The 15988-nt window shown below is 47.0% G+C and overlaps 1 protein-coding gene and 1 long non-coding RNA gene across 4 annotated transcripts; one reads left to right on the forward strand and one right to left on the reverse strand.

The window, feature by feature from the left end:
• Positions 1-1650: 1650 nt before the first annotated feature.
• LOC112656981 (uncharacterized) lies at positions 1651-15590 on the forward strand. The gene is made up of 3 exons (XR_003134774.3): positions 1651-2175; positions 3949-5153; positions 13675-15590. It is a non-coding gene; the product is annotated as an uncharacterized LOC112656981 (long non-coding RNA).
• RBM23 (RNA binding motif protein 23) lies at positions 2373-15595 on the reverse strand. Of its 3 annotated transcripts, none has more exons than XM_025442642.3 (14): positions 15453-15595; positions 9763-9838; positions 9045-9160; positions 8316-8363; positions 8028-8201; positions 7717-7770; positions 7447-7564; positions 7201-7353; positions 6978-7115; positions 5834-5899; positions 3964-4159; positions 3753-3872; positions 3555-3639; positions 2373-3471 (listed from the first exon to the last, which is right to left on the reverse strand). In XM_025442642.3, exons 2-14 carry the CDS (start codon positions 9826-9828, stop codon positions 3468-3470), a joined length of 1338 nt encoding a protein of 445 aa, XP_025298427.1. In that variant the 5' UTR covers positions 9829-9838; positions 15453-15595; the 3' UTR covers positions 2373-3467. The 3 variants fall into 3 exon arrangements, with proteins under 3 accessions (XP_025298427.1, XP_025298428.1, XP_035575582.1); XM_025442643.3 differs by lacking the exon at positions 15453-15595 and adding an exon at positions 14049-14187; XM_035719689.2 differs by having other exon boundaries at positions 2373-3639.
• Between the last annotated feature and the right edge of the window lie 393 nt (positions 15596-15988).

Consider the following 15988-nt stretch of genomic DNA (forward strand, 5'->3'; position numbering starts at 1 on the left):
TCAATGCATATAAAGTGACTAGAACGATGCCTGACCCACAACTCTGCACCAATGTTGACAGTTACCATACTATACCTCCCACTTTTCGAAGCCAGCTCAGCCTCTCCTCACTGTCCAACTAATAATTCCTGATTCTCACCACACCTTCTGCAATAGGGAAAAGAGAGGCTGTGGTTGCCCATCTCCCTTCAAGATGTAACCTCATTTCCTCATAAGCACCAGGATTAAAAGTTCAAAGCGCAAACCTGCTTCCTCTGGTCACTCACATCTGGGGGCTGGCTGCTGAAGCTTAAGAAGGAAGTAGGCAAAAAAATAAAAAAATTAAAAGAAAAAAAGAAGGAAGTAGGCAGAAACCCACATTCAAAAACACGTTTAAGTTTGAAGAACAGGGAGGAAATACCACCACCTTAGAGAAGACAGAAGCATAGGCTAGAAGTCAAAAGTCAGGTGAACATCTCCCGTTTAGAACTGAGGACAGCTGGGCAATTGTATGCAAGAGGATCATCTCAGCCAGTCTCTCTACCCATACCTGAGCCATTATGCCCAGGCAATAGAAACTGAGGAAGGTTTCTTTTACCTTAGGAGGATATTTGCTGCCCCATCCCCTCTACTCCAACCACCCTCAATGCAGGGATGAGTAACTAGAAGGCATTGAGTCACATGCAGTGACTCTGGCTGTCAGCCACTGGATGCTGTCACCTTATAGGGGTTAAGACTAGAGTAGCTATCTTAGATGTTTCCTCACTTCCCTCATAGTCTCTCCCCCACCAAGAGGCTGTATGAGAAACTAAGAACGGTTGGGGGGGGGGGGGTGAACTGAAGTGGAAGGAACCAAACTGTAGGAAGGCCAAAGTAGGCAGGGATGGGAATATAAGGAAACCAAGCAGAGATGGGAACCCTTCTGAGGAAGGCAGGGAGGCAGACAAGGCCTGTGGGTATTTATGTGTTTTTTTTTTCTTAAATATTTTATTTATTTACTCATAGAAACACACACACACAGAGAGAGAGAGAGAGAGAAGCACAGACACAGGCAGAGGGAGAAGCAGGCTCCACACAGGGAGCCCGACATGGGACTCGATCCCGGGTCTCCAGGATCACACCCTGGGCTGCAGGCAGCGCTAAACCGCTGTGCCACCAGGGCTGCTGGTATTTATGGTTTGAAGGAGTTTGAGACTACCATGAGGAAGCCTGGTCCCAAGCTTCAGAACTAACAAAAATGGTCCACATTGCTTTTCAGGATGCATTAGCAGCCAAATCAATGACTAGAGGCGGACTGGGCTCTAGCCAGCTACTATGTAAAAACAATGCATCCTCCTTACCTTCCCCCAGACTCAGAGAGCAAACCAGGATAGGGGAAGGGTGGGGGTGGGGGCAAAGGCAACAGGAGCAGCAAGTCAGGCTGCCACAGCCCAGAGGAATCAAGAGCTAGTCCTGGGTCCTAGTGGCCTTTTATGCCACAAGCAGGTGTCAAGTACCTAATACTTCAGTGTGAAAAGCAACCCCAAAAGCTAATACCACCAAGAAACCTTTACTCAGCTTAGGAAAGTCTGAGCGCAGACAAATTAAAACCTAACAGCAATTATCCATATTTTTAGCATGACAATAAAATCTTAACATTCTGTTGCCATAGAGACTGGTAGAGAATGGAGGAGTCCTACAGAGCTCTGCCCCAGAACCTCAGACCTCCTCTAGGCTGGTCCCTACACCTGGTGAGCCAGGTTGTGGCAGGCCCCTTGTCATAATAAGCCTTACAAGGCAGGTGGAGGACAATGTGTATCCCCTTCATCAGGGCAATTCCTGGAATACTCAGCTTTCTGGAATTCACTGGTCCCAGGCCTGTGCTATCCCCTGTGCTATCCCAAGCAGGGCTATACATGGAAAGCAAGAGTTGAGGGGACGAACAGCAGACTTCAGGCCTGGGGAGCCTCGATGGATGATGCCCAAACTCCTCTGGATACTGAACTGGGAGTTCCATAACAAAGAGAGCCAAAGACGGACACAGAGGCTAATGGTCAGAACGGGGAGCTTAGGTTTCTTTGGTACTTAAGCTCCTCAAGATCACGATACACCTCTAGCTGAGGGTGCAGAATGTGCTACTGTCACAGTGCCATCTGGTGGAAAGACAAGATCTGTCCTTAGGCAGAGTCCAGCCTGGTGGTGCGCCCAGTGGGCACGGTAGGTTTGGAAATAAATTTAGGATGGGGGGAGGAGAGGGAGGAAAAAAAGGAAATAGTTAAGATGAAGACATATGGAGGAAACCCACGGGGCCAAGTGTATAATGCAGACAGATGGGGAACTCTATCCAAGTGTGTGCCTTTTGTCCATTTTAATTTCTAGAGAAGGTTAGATAAAGTAAAATTGAAGGGACAAAATACAAAGGCATTATAAATGTTTTATATTCCTAGAACCATTCACGGTTTTGGCTCATGAGAAGTTATTAACATCAGACACACCAACTGACCGAGACCACACACATATGGGCAGCAGCTGCCAAAAACAGTGGAGCTTCCCATTTATACAAAGTTTATACATATATATGTATGTGTGTACATATAGATACACATACATACATATACATATATATCTTATATACACAGACACAAGGGTATAAAATCCAGTGAAGAGGGCTCACATGTGCCCAGGTAGGGGACAGGAGCAGCTTTCACAGCTGGGGTTGAGCCCATGGTAGAGGCACGTGGGAAATAGCAGAGTAGCAGCCTCCTCTCCATCCTCCCACCCTGGGCCATAGGAAGGACATGGGAGGAAAGACAACTATACAAAGGAGGATGGAACATATACTGGAAAGGTACCCCACCTTTCACTAAACTCCTGAATGCTGCGAAAACACCCAAAATGCCTGGCAGGACACCCATACCTCCCAGCAAGATGCTGAGCCCACAGTAGCAGTTCTGGCCCCAAGCTGAGGCCTAAGGCAGGCTTCACAATGTGCATGTCCACACCATCTTCCAGGGCCTGTGCGGCAACAAGCCAGTACCTTCATGGCTCACCCCCCAAACTCCAAAGTCCTCTTACACCAGAGGTCTTAAGGGTTTCCCTCAACAGACTGTAGGGTAGAGGTACAGGAAAAGGAGAGAAGTTAGTTCCTTCAATTAATGCCCTATGGCCTTCCCAATGGGGGAGGAATCAAGGAATCACTAAGAGGTGGTTGGGAAGAGCAATGAAGGTCATCCCAGGAGATGACGTATGTGGAGAGACAGGTGCTCAATGCAGGTGCAGATTCTGTCCTCTTCGACTAGTGGCTTTGCTCAGCAGAGTCCAGTCCCAATGGGCCCTGGGCAGGAGCTCTTCTGGAGTCTAAGGGTGGCCCCAAATTCCTGCAGAGTCAATGTCCACGCCCTCAGGATGGCTTGGTCCATAAAATGGAGAAGGGGCCATGGAAGGGTAGATGTGGAGAAGGGAGTGGCAGGACCCAGAGGCACAGGGAGGCAGTGTACTGCGCCACTGATTTACCTATGGCAAGGAGAAGAGGTAAACGGAAAGCCACAGGAAAGAACGTAACCAGTGACTTAACTGAGCCAGCCCCTGAGACTCACATGGTCTGAGGGGTGAAGAGGCTGGAAAGCTGGAAGCACTGGGAGGCAATTGCCTGGGAAGCGAGGTTCAGTGCTGGGCTCAGAGCTGTGAGAGAGAGAGAGAGAGAGAGAAAGAGAGGCACAGTGAGTTACTGAGCACAGATCATTCCTTCTTTCTGGGCTCCCAACCCTTCCTCCCTCTCCCAAGTCCAAGCCTACCAGTCAGAGCTGCAGGGTTCAGGCCCCCCAAGGGAACTGTCCCATTTAGTTGCAAGGCAGCAGCAGCTTGGGCTGCGGCAGCAGCAGCTGCAGCTGTAGTAGGCAGCTGGATTCCAGAGCCTAAAAGGGAAAGAAAAGTTGGTGTTAAGTCCCAATCTCGGATCTAAAACTCAACCCCACGCTCTTCACTCTACAGAGAAACTCTCTCCACCTTCTGCCAACTTGGCCATGAGCTGCAGACGTCCACCTGCCGATCCCAGATCCAGCTCCTGTTCCCCATCCGGAAAAGTGATATCTGTGCCACCATCCAGTCGCTCAGTCACATGGCCAACTCTCATAGGTCGACCAGCAAGCTCAAAACCATTCAGCTGTTCCAAGGCCCTCCGGGCACACTCGGAGTCTGAGAACTACAAGAAACACAGGCCATTATCAGTCACTTACTGGCCACAGATATGCTCTCCAACCCCCACTACCACTGCCTAGTCCTGCTATCCCAGGAAAACTGCATGCTCGCTGTGGCACAAATTATTGTCTTAGGGAGTGCGACCTAAGAGCCTCATCCCTCCAAAATGATCATGTGACAAGAACCTTTTCCAACGGACTCAATGGCAATCTTCCAGCTCCACTAAGAACCCAACAAAGGCAAAAAGTCTGTTATCTTTAGGGTGGCCTACACTTATAAGCTGCTTCACAAGTGAGCATATAAATGGAAGTACGACAGGCTGAGAGTCAAGATTCCTGGGCTTTTATTTACACCCTTAGGACTGGTCAGTTTCAATTCTCAGTCAAAAAGTAGGAATCTGAAACCTCAGAGTCCAGTGGTAGGAGGGAGTGCACCCTGGAATGGAGAGCAAGACCGCACCCCACCCCTATGCCTATACCAGTGCTGTTGATCACAGAGAGCTCTACTGTCGTCCAGCAGCACCAGAGCAGCCGCGTATAGAGAAGATTCCAGACTGCTGTTGAAGTATCAAGGGTGTTGACGAGAAAAGCAGCAACACAAGAGCAAAAAGGCCTCACAAAAGCTTTTCTGCATCCGAGTCACACAAGGAGTTACAAGAGGTTCTTGCCACCATGAACACCAGAGCTGGCTTTGTTTCCTCTGGTAGCCCCTGCCCTAGGGCCTGGCACATGGTACTGACAATTCTTAAGCAGGTGGTATAGGTGGCCTGCCTTCACTGGATACTTCTGAAGTGATCAATACCCCTGGTCAAACACAACCTACCTCCCCTCTGCCCTGTAGGCAACTGTGGGGGTGTATGCTGCCTGGACTGAACCCAGAAAATATCAGCTTCTATAAGACACTGTGGCTGGCAGCCAGTCCTCAGCCTGGAGTCACACAGGGCTAGAAGAACCAGTTATGGGAACTAGAAGCAATTCTCTTGGGAGTGTTAGGAAAAGGTAAGACATTCTCGCTATTTTCCCTATAGTGGTCTCTGAATATAAAGATACTTCTCAGTGGAGAAACTGAGTAGTGCCAGAAAAAAAAAAATCTCTACTCCTGTTCTTATCATGAAAACATACCAATTCCATGAAGCACGTCTATAAAAGCCCACACCTAACCTCTCTCATGTCCCCAACTTCCTAGCTGTAGCCTGAAATCATTTCTATTACCCAAAGAGCACGTTGCAGCACGCAGCACCAGGGAAGCTGGTTGACCTCCAGGACACCCCCATATCAGGGCCACTAACAGTGTGTAGGAGCAAAGTCAAGATCTCAAGCAATGCACTCATCTCAAGGGGAAGAAGGCTAGTCCAAGCTGCAGGCACCAGGGCTTATGGGTCATTTTTTTTAATAAGATTTTTTTTTTTTTTAATTCATGATAAACACAGAGATAGAGAGACAGAGACGCAGGCAGAGGGAGGAGGAGGCTCCATGCAGGGAGACCGACACGGGACTTGATCCTGGGACCCCAGGATCGCGCCCTGGGCCAAAGGCAGGCGCCAAACTGCTGAGCCACCCAGGGATCCCTTATAGGTCATTTAGAAAGTCCCTAGAGGAGGAGAATGAAGCTAAGCTGCAAAATCAGACAGGTGGACAAACCCACGCTGAAATTCCAGAGTTAAAGACCAGAGACTCACCGTAATGAAACCATAACCTTTAGAACGGCCTGTATCTGAGTCCTTCATCAAGACAATATTATCAATCTGTAGAAGAGGGAGAAATTATTAACAATCTTTGGCTAACTCATACTCTTGACCTTTCCTGCCTGACTGTTCTACCTCTAACTCTGTAGCCAATCAATTACAAATCTCCACATCTTTTTATTTTTTCATATTTATTTACTTGTGTAAGAATTTAGTTTTTTTTTTTTTTTATTAATTTTTATTTATTTATGATAGTCACACAGAGAGAGAGAGAGGCAGAGACACAGGCAGAGGGAGAAGCAGGCTCCATGCACCGGGAGCCTGACGTGGGATTCAATCCCGGGTCTTCAGGATCGTGCCCTGGGCCAAAGGCAGGCGCCAAACCGCTGCGCCACCCAGGGATCCCAAAAATTTCGTTTTTTTCTTAAGATTTTATTTATTTATTTATTTATTTATTTATTTATTTATTTATTTATTTATTTATTTATAGATTTGTTTATTTATGATACATAGAGAGAGAGAGAGAGAGAGAGAGAGAGAGAGAGGGGGAGACGGAGGGGGGCAGAGACACAGGAGGAGGGAGAAGCAGGCTCCATGCCGGAAGCCCGACATGGGACTCAATCCCGGGACTCCAGGATCGCGCCCTGGGCCAAAGGCAGGCGCCAAACCGCTGAGCCACCCAGGGATCCCCAGATTTTATTTATTTATCCATGAGAGACACAGAGAGAGAGAGAGGCAGAGACACAACACTGGCAGAGGGAGACGCAGGCTCCATCCAGGAAGCCCAATGAGGGACTCCAGGATCATGCCCTAGGCCGAAGGCAGGCGCTAAACCACTGAGCCACCTGGGCTGTCCTCCACATCTTTTAAAAAAGAGACAAAGGCAACTTCCTTCCAAAACACCTTTTCTGACTAACCTTACCTTAGTATGAGCCCTGTTGTTTGATTTTATGGTGCCTGACTCATTGGTGTACTGAACACTGAATGCAAAGATGGAGTCTAACTTTCTCCTCATAGACCCATACGTTTGTTCTGATGGATGCTGTGGGTTAATCGTGGTCAGACAGAATGAAGAGGTACACTTACCCTCCCCACTTTTTCCAATTCCCTTTAGAGGTTTCCGTCACTTTCTACTCACTTTGCCAAAGGGCTCAAAAATGCCCCGGAGCATGTCCTCAGTGATATTGAAGTGTAGGGAACCCACATAAAGGCGCATTGGTCCACTACTGCCCTTCTGCAGGTTGTTGGCCATGGCTGCCAGCCGGTTTTTCTCAGCCTGAGCAAGAAAAAACTGATGAGTCACATCCCACTCCTCCTCCCTTCAAGCCCATATTGTCATGTCAGTTTTGCAACCTGCTCACCTGTGAAGCCTGGACAATGATGGGCACTCCTAGCAGCCGCTGCCCAGTTAGCCCAATGGCCAGGGGCACAGACTGGATTTCACAGAATTCTACATATGCGATGCCCTTAGAACGACGGGAGTTCCGATCTGAGATGATTCGGACATCACGAACCTAATCCCGCAAGAAGGAAATCCTGAGTTGGGCATAAAGGAGGATGGATGGAAAATAGGGTACATGGAAGAAAACTAAGGTCAGGGAGGTTACCTTGCCAACAGCAGAGAAAAAGTCCTCCAGGTCTCGAGGCCGAATGCGGGCAGCTAGCTGCATACAGAAAACTGTGCGGGCATCACGCTCCTCAGGACTCAGATTATCAATTGGCTCCCTAGAGAGTGAGCACAACTTGAGACACCCGCTCCCAAAACATGGTCACTGTTCTCTAGCTACCTCCTCAGGTACTATATGTTCCTATATTCTGGCTCAAACGGCTTTCTATTCATACCTCATGGTCTAGAAGAGCGTTCATCATGAACTCACCTGACGGGGCTCTTCTCTCTGAAATGCGGGCTCTTACTGTGTGCATACCTGCGCCTACAGAACAGAGAACAAACAGAAAATCCTGTCATCCAACTTCACTCATGTTGGCTTGAGGCTCAGTCTTCCATCGTGAGAAGACCAGATGCCGGCACCTCAGCTCACATGAGAATTCTCAAGACCACCCCTGTAAGTAACAAGGTCTCCCTCCTGCCCATCACATCAGGTTGGAAGCACCTGCATGTAGGAACCACTGCACAGCGGTTTTACCCAGACTACCACGTGGAAGCTGTTGTATTAGCAAAAGGTGGTACCCAGTGGCAAGTGGTGGGCTCCGGTAGCGCACGCGGTCCTCACGCCGCCGGTCTCGACTGCGTGACTCACTGCTGTGCCGCCGGTCCCAGCTCCGGCTGCGGTGGCGACGCTGCCGGTCTCGACTTCGGCTTCGGCTGCTTCTCCGCCTATGCCGGTCCCGGTCTCGACTACGACTACAAGTGGAGGGCACTACTGAGTTCACTACAGGACAAACCAACCTCTTCTAGTGCCTCTTTCCCTTTGTAGTGATCCTCAAAACCCAAGGGCCCCCAGCATTATTGACTGACCTGCGCTTCCTGTCCCTGCTTTTACTATGGCTCCGACTCCTCTTCTTCCTGTGAAGGGGAAAATCCTGATTACTAAGGAGGTTTTATGCTTTCCCCCAAGGAAAAGGAATGACGGAAAGACCAGGGTGGAACAGCAGTAAAAGACCAAAGAGCCGGGATCCCTGGGTGGCGCAGCGGTTTGGCGCCTGCCTTTGGCCCAGGGCGCGATCCTGGAGACCCAGGATCAAATCCCACGTCGGGCTCCCGGTGCGTGGAGCCTGCTTCTCCCTCTGCCTATCTCTGCCCCTCTCTCTCTCTCTCTGTAACTATCATAAGTAAATAAAATTAAAAAAAAAAAAAAAAAAAAAAAAAGACCAAAGAGCCTAGGATTAGCTGGCAGGAGTTCACAGCAACACCAACTTGCACACAGCCCTGAATGCTGTGTGGCATCTAAAGTGGCCATTTCCCACCTACCCCCCTGCCAAAGCCCAGTAAAAGCAGCTGCTTTCAAATCAGGAGCCCCTCACTATTTTATTCAACAGAAACAATGACGCTAGAACAGATCCACAAGTCTATGCTGGAATGTGAAGACCAGAAGACCATTAAACCAAGTCACCATGATTCCCAGGACCCAGCATTAAAAATGAGCAGTCTTATAAGCAACCGCCTCCCTATTTTGGCCATTTCTCCGATGGACACGGTTGCCTCCCTTGCCCAAGTTGCCAGCCCATCTCTTTATGCCACACTCACTTGCTTGAGTCCCCACCAGCGCTGCTCCCACTGGTGCCACCACTACTGGTGCTCATGGTGCTCGTGCTGGTGTTGGCAGGGCCATCTTTTTTAACCTCTTTCCTTTGCTGTTCATCCTGAGAGGTTTGCCAGGAAAAATGTCAGAGGGTACAAGGTGGCAGACGCACATGTTCCATTGGGCAACAAAAGAACAGAAGTGGACAGAGAAGAAAGCTTATGAAATCAAAGCTCGCAATTATCCAGCCCGTTCCTGACCACCTGGGTCTCCTAACAAAGGGAATAACAGAACGGAGGAAACTACCTGAAAAGAAAAGATCAGAGTGACAGATTTTGATGTCAAAGCTTTAGCTACCCGACATTGGTTCCATTGACATCTATTCCCCAGGACAGTGAGAAATTACTTAGGTCTAAGATACACTGACTTTCTACTGTGTCACTGAGAGCTATGAGCAAAGCACTTATTCCTAGAACATTCTGCCCCCCACCCCAAACCTTCTTCCACCCCCACCCCTCAGCTTTGGGACCCTCTCTGCCAGCATGCCTTTAGGATTAGAGCCTGGAGAGTGAGGCTTACTAAAAAACTGTAACTTTTATAAGTAGCAACGATACATAATAATAAATAAGCAGGAAAAAAGGATTTACAAAATGTTGAAACTGATGATCTATAACTGCTTCTTCTTAACTAACCCAATTCCAGGAGTGAGATGGGGAATATTACCTCCTCCTTTTTATAAGGAGCCTCCAGCATGGCCTCAATCACTATATCAAAGTCATCGGACGCCATCGTAACAGATCTGAGGAGAGGACATGGATATATAAGAACCTATTTTTCTGCCCCTTTGGCACCCCACATCCCTTCCTTCTCCAAGAAACAGATTTCAGAATTCTTGAATTCCAAAGGGATCTTCCAGGCAGTTGCTTACTCTACATTTATTTTTGCACATTTTAAATCTGAACGTGTTTTGCTCTGGCTTAGAAAAGGTCAAGTGTCTAGAAAGAAAATATCTGGGCAGCCCCGATGGCCCAGCGGTTTGGCGCTGCCTTCAGCTGGGGGTGTGTGATCCTGGGGCCCCGGGATCGGAGCCCTCGTAGGGCTCCCTGCATGGAGCCTGCTTCTCCCTCTGCCTCTGCTTCTCTCTCTCTCTCTGTGTGTCTTGAATAAATAAATAAAATCTTAAAAAAAAGAAAGAAAGAAAGAAAGAAAGAAAGAAAGAAAGAAAGAAAGAAAGAAAGAAAATATCTAGATAGAAACAAAATACAATACAGACCCTGTCCTGTGAAGAGAAAGTGTTGGCACTCAAAATTACTATTCACTTGACAATGGACACTAGGTCTCCATTCTACAATTCAAAATTCTGTATAAATAATTGGTTTAAACTTAAGTCACTGAAATGAGCACATATTCCCAATAAAAAAGTAAAGATGCAAGACTAAAAAATTAAAAACAAGACAAAACAACACCAGAATGCAGACCTGCCCTAAGCTCTTCCCCATACCCCCCACCCAAACATCAATAATTAAGGGACTCATCGTTAAGCATGTCCCATATAATACCAACTAGAATTCAGGTAACTCAAAGATAATGATTCAGACACGCTTAATCAATTCCACTTTGAAACTTGTCTAGGCAGGCAGAGTAAGACTTCATGCCTCCCTCAAGCTTTCACACCTAGCAATCATCTTTACCAAGTCTGTCTACCACATGCCTGTCAAATAAGAAAAACAAATGATATCAAACAAAATCAACAGAATATTGGTCTGGAATTATCAATATACAGAACATGCATGAATCTCAAAATAATTATGCTGAGTGAAAGAAATAAAACAAAAAAAAAAGTATAAACTTTTTGTGCTTCCATTTATAGGAAAAAATTCTAGGAAACACAAACCTGTAAAAGCAGAAAGCAGATCAGTGGTTGCCTAGGGATATGAAGAGGTGGGGAGAGGCTAGGAAGAAAAAAAATCACAAAAGGGCAGAAGAAACTTTTGGGGTGTGATGGTTTCATGGGCGTTTAAATATCAAAACCCATCAAATTATACACTTTAATGTACATAACTTTATTTTATGCAAATTATACTGCAATAAAGCTCAATAAACAAATACCTCAATACCTCAATAAATAAAAACAACTCTAACTAATCTGAAGAACAACTGTGCAAAGGAGGCTGGTCACAATCAGACTTTCCATATCCACAAGAGCTTTGTCCTCTTTATTTTTTTTAAAAGACTTTGAGAGAGTGACAGAGATTGCAACAAAGAAAGCATGAGCAGGGAGGACAGGTAGCCTGACTGAGGGCTTGACTCCAGCACTTTGGGATCATGACCTGAGCCAAAGGCAGACGTTTAACAGACTGAGCCACCCAGACACCCCAGCTTTGTCCTCTTTGAAAGAGCTGATCCAGGGACACCTGGGTGGCTCAGTGGTTGAGTGTCTGCCTTCAGCCCAGAGCATGATCCTGGGGTCTCGGGATTGAGTCCCACATCGGGCTCACTGCATGGAGCCTGCTTCTCCCTCTGCCTATGTCTCTGCCTCTCTCTCTCTGTGTCTCTCATAAATAAATAAATTAAAACAAAACAAAACAAAACAAAACAAAAAACAGCTGATCCATCATCCAATGGTGTGGTTTGTCCTTGTTGCGCTCAGAGCCCATAGCCTATTTTGGTGATTTAAGAATAAAAGAGAAGAGAAAAAAAAAAAAAAGAATAAGAGGAGTATAAAAGTAATAACTAACATAAAATAAGTCCTGTAAAAATATGACTTACCTGATATTGCTAGGCACCGAACTAAGCCTGTTACAGAAACAAGATTCTCGGAAAGAGTAAAACAAAAATTACTTGGAGCCAAATTTAAGACTTAAAATAGAAACCAAATCAAAATCAAATAGGTGTGTCTAAGAACCAGTGAACCTGGGGTGCCTGGCTGGCTCAGTCAGTGGAGCTTGCAACTCTTGATCCCGTGGTTTTGAGTTCCAGCCCCATTTTTTTTTTTAAGATTTTATTTATTTATTCATGAGGGGCGGGGGGGGGGGGGGACACAGGCAGAAGGAGAAGCAGGCTCTGAAGGGAGCCTGATGTGGGACTTGATGTGGGACCCCAGGATCACGCCCTGGGCTGAAGGCAGGCGCTAAATCGCTAAACTACCCAGGGATCCCAACCAGTCCATTTTTGAGCTTAGAGATTACTTTAAAATCTTTTTTTAATCAAATATTTTTATTTATTTATTTGACACAGAAAGAGAGTGCACAGACCTGGGGAGCAGCAGGCAGAGGGAGAGGGAGGAGCATACTCCCCGCTGAGCAGGGAGCCTGATGCAGGCTCATCTCAGGACTCTGGGATCATGACTTGAGCTGAAGGCAGATGCTTAACCTGAGTGCCACTCAGTCACCCCAAATATAAAATCTTTTTTTTTTAAAGATTTATTTATTCATAGACACAGAAAGAGGCAGAGACACAGGCAGAGGGAGAAGCAGGCTCCATGCAGGGAGCCCAACATGGGACTCGATACGGGGTCGATCCGGGGTCTCCTGGATCACACCCCGGGCTGCAGGCGGCGCCAAACCGCTGCGCCACCGGGACTGCCCCCAAATATAAAATCTTAAACATCAACAAAAAAAAGCAGTGAACTCAACTACTTATTATAATTAACATGATACATTTATATAACAGTCAAAGGTAATACATGCTACAGGCAGTTATCAGGTCCAATGCACAATGAAAAAACTGAGCTTTTGTGAACTACCTAAAGTCTCAAAGCTTAAATCGAAGAACTGACTCCTGATTAAGGTCTCCTGCCTCAAAGTCTAATGTCTCATCAATTCTATCAGTCACCTCTCTCTCCTGTGCTTTATAACTTAGCCCTAAAGGAAATTTCAAAAAGAAGAGTACACAGCATACCAAGATGTCTAGTTTTGGGTTTTTTAAAGATTTTATTTTTATTTTTATTTTTATTTTTTTTTTTTTTAAAGATTTTTTATTTATTTATTCACGATAGTCACAGAGGAGAGAGAGAGAGAGAGAGAGAGAGAGAGAGGCAGAGACACAGGCAGAGGGAGAGGCAGGCTCCATGCACCAGGAGCCTGACGTGGGATTCGATCCTGGGTCTCCAGGATCGCGCCCTGGGCCAAAGGCAGGCGCCAAACCGCTGCGCCACCCAGGGATCCCTAAAGATTTTATTTTTATGTAATCTCTACGTCAATCGTGGTGTCAGTCACCAGTCAGTCCCAGAGTCTCTCATGAATAAATAAATAAATATTTATTTGAAGTCTAATGTCTTAAACTCTACTGTCTCCCTCATGAGAGACACACAGAGAGGCAGAGGGAGCAGGCTCCATGCAGGGAGCCTGGCAGCAGCGGACTCATCCAGGGTCTCCAGGATCACGCCCCCCGCTGAAGGCGGGGCTAAACCGCTGAGCCACCAGGGCTGCCCCAATAAATAAAAAATCTTAGAAAAAATAAAATAAAAAAATAAGAGGTTTCAATCTATCATTTCCATTATTTCCAGTCATAATGGCTGCCAAGTCTATACAAAGTTTTCTTTATTTCTTTCTCTAAGAGTATTTATTTTATTTTTTATTTTTTAGTTGTTTATTAAAAGAAACTATTCCATAACCCAGTGTTTGTGTTTCATAGCTCAGGAACACAGGACAGTCAAGCTTCAATGAAACGCAACCCAAAGGAATTCTTCATATTCAACATTCACTTTGCGCTCTGAAAGATAACAGCCTTCTTCATCTCCTCAAAACCTTTCATGGAATCATAATTTCTGTAGAAATCTGCATATGCCTTCTTTCTTGGTTCAGCCACAGCAAACTTATAAAAAGCTGCAACCCGCAGGGATACAGCGAAGGCTCCAACGATATGAAATCGCAGACACTTGGCCAGAAGGCCTCGCATCTGAGGTTTCATTAAAGCACTTGAAGTCATGGTAGTTATTCTCCTCAAACCTAACGTCCTTCCTAAGAGAATTAAAAGTATTTCTTTATTTAAATAATCTCTACACTCACCGTGGGGCTAGAATTTACAATTCCAAAGTCAAGAGTGGTACTCTCTTCAACTGAGCCAGCCAGGTGCCAAGTCATACAGCTAGCTCCTTTTTATTTTTTAAAATCTGCTTTTTCCTCACCAAACGAAATGCTTCTGATTTCAATAACTGCTCTTTGTTGACTGCTAGTATAGGGTAGGAGTAACTTAACACATGCACAAGAACTTTCACTTAAGTTGACAGTTCTTGTGACACCACCTACAAAGAAAACTTTTCACTCAGGTACTCAGAAATGAATGGATCTATTTAAAGCACCAACATATATAACATGAGCACATTTTGAAACTTGAAATCTCACTGGGTTTGGCATATCTTTTCAGACACCCTAGAAGCAGTAAAGTCCCAAATACTATGTATTTTCAAATTGGTAGTTTTCAAACTCTTCCTATGTCCTAAATTACGGGTCAAAGTCCATCAACCCCACCCATTAAAACACTATAGAGCCTACTCCCCCCGCCCCCCCGGCTCCAAAAACTCCTTTGTGGGGGGCCCACAATGAACGCAAGTGCCTGGACTTTGTCATCGCACAGTCAAGACCCCAGCAAGCACTTAGGCCTCACTGCTAAAGGGACAAAGGACAGTAAGAACCACTGTCCGCTCAGTTCAGGCAAAATTCACCACACGCTGAGTCCCACAGGGTGATGCGTCTAGGCAGCTGGGCAGAAACATCTCCAAACTGAAGGCAGCTTAATTTGGAACAGGAACAGTGAGAAAGGTAAAACAATCCCCGTGCTGTGCAACAAGCCAAAGCTACACTTTTAAAAAGTGTTCCTGTAAGTAATGATTGGCAGCATCTCTGCGAGGGCCAATGTCCCAATGCTAAAACCTTCTATGTGGCCTAACTATACTGTACCGCCAAAGAACGTGCGGTCGAAAAACGGGACCAGGGAAAAGCCCAGAGGCCAACACAGTGAACACGAGCCTTCCAGAGACTGTGAAGACTGAGTAATCTCTCGCAGAGTTCCCTAACCTCTCTGAGTGGTGGCACTAAGAGCTGAAAACCGGTCCTACGAGCCCTCTCAAACCGCGGTGGGTCGACGCTCCCTGCACCCCCGGGCCCCGGTACCGGCGACCCCGAAAGTCAGGGCTGGGACCTGGAAAGAGCGGTCACTGGGATCCTTGGGACATCATCTCTAGGAGAGAGAGCCAAGAGGGTACCGATCCCTAAAATCATGCCAGCGGGCTACAGTTCGCTACGCTGAGGTGGCGAACACTCCCAGACCGAAGTAAGCAAAAATATTTTGTTAAAAGTTTGCCTGATTCTGCTCTTGACGCCATTTTCTGCCTGTGACGTCAAGGGGAGGCGCCGTGCGGCAACGTCACGCATTGGTGACGTCGCGGGGGACCGGGTTTCGGGGTTTCTCACCAGTTCCGGGTCCCCGCAGGGGGGTCCCCGGTTTCCGCCGTTCCTTTGGGTGTGTTGAGGGCGCGAAGCACGGCTATTTTCCAGAGTCTCAGCAGTAGAAGAAGCACTGCAGCCCGAGCTGCTAGTCTTCCCGCAAAATGGCGGCAGCTCCGCGGTCTTCCAGAACTTTCCCCAATCTGCGCAGGCGCCGAGACATTCAGGCGGTGGAACTAATCTCCCTGGTTTCGCGGCAACAGTCCAAAGTACAGATTTTCATTGGCCAAAACCCTAAGCATGGGTGGAGCCAAACTCAAATGTCTCTTAGCAACCATTAAGTTCCCCTCGATTGGCTAACCTCTCGGAGAGTGGAAGCGTCCTAATAGCGGCCGCCCATCGCTCTCTCATTGGTTAGATGACTTGCGGAAGGCGGAGAAGGCGGGCGAAGAACCAGCAAGGACCCTCCTGCCTACTCCCGAGCTCCAGGTGACAAGGCCAACGCCGTGGGCGGAGCCAACGAGGAGGTACAATGGACTTCTTTGCTACTCTCTACTCTTGAT

Source organism: Canis lupus, chromosome 8 (genome assembly GCF_003254725.2).
Source record: "Canis lupus dingo isolate Sandy chromosome 8, ASM325472v2, whole genome shotgun sequence".
NCBI classification, from domain to species: Eukaryota; Metazoa; Chordata; class Mammalia; order Carnivora; family Canidae; genus Canis; species Canis lupus.

Bases quoted from the DNA above. Each gene is read 5' to 3' on its own strand.
- RBM23 (XM_025442642.3), bottom strand. From the start codon at position 9,828: ATGGCGTCCGATGACTTTGATATAGTGATTGAGGCCATGCTGGAGGCT. The intron at 8,364-9,044 runs GTGAGTGTGGCA...TCCCCTTCACAG, and splicing joins GCTGGTGGGGACTCAAGCAA to GAAGAAGAGGAGTCGGAGCC. The intron at 3,640-3,752 runs GTAGGCTTGGAC...TCTCTCTCACAG, and splicing joins GAACCCTGCAGCTCTGACTG to CTCTGAGCCCAGCACTGAAC.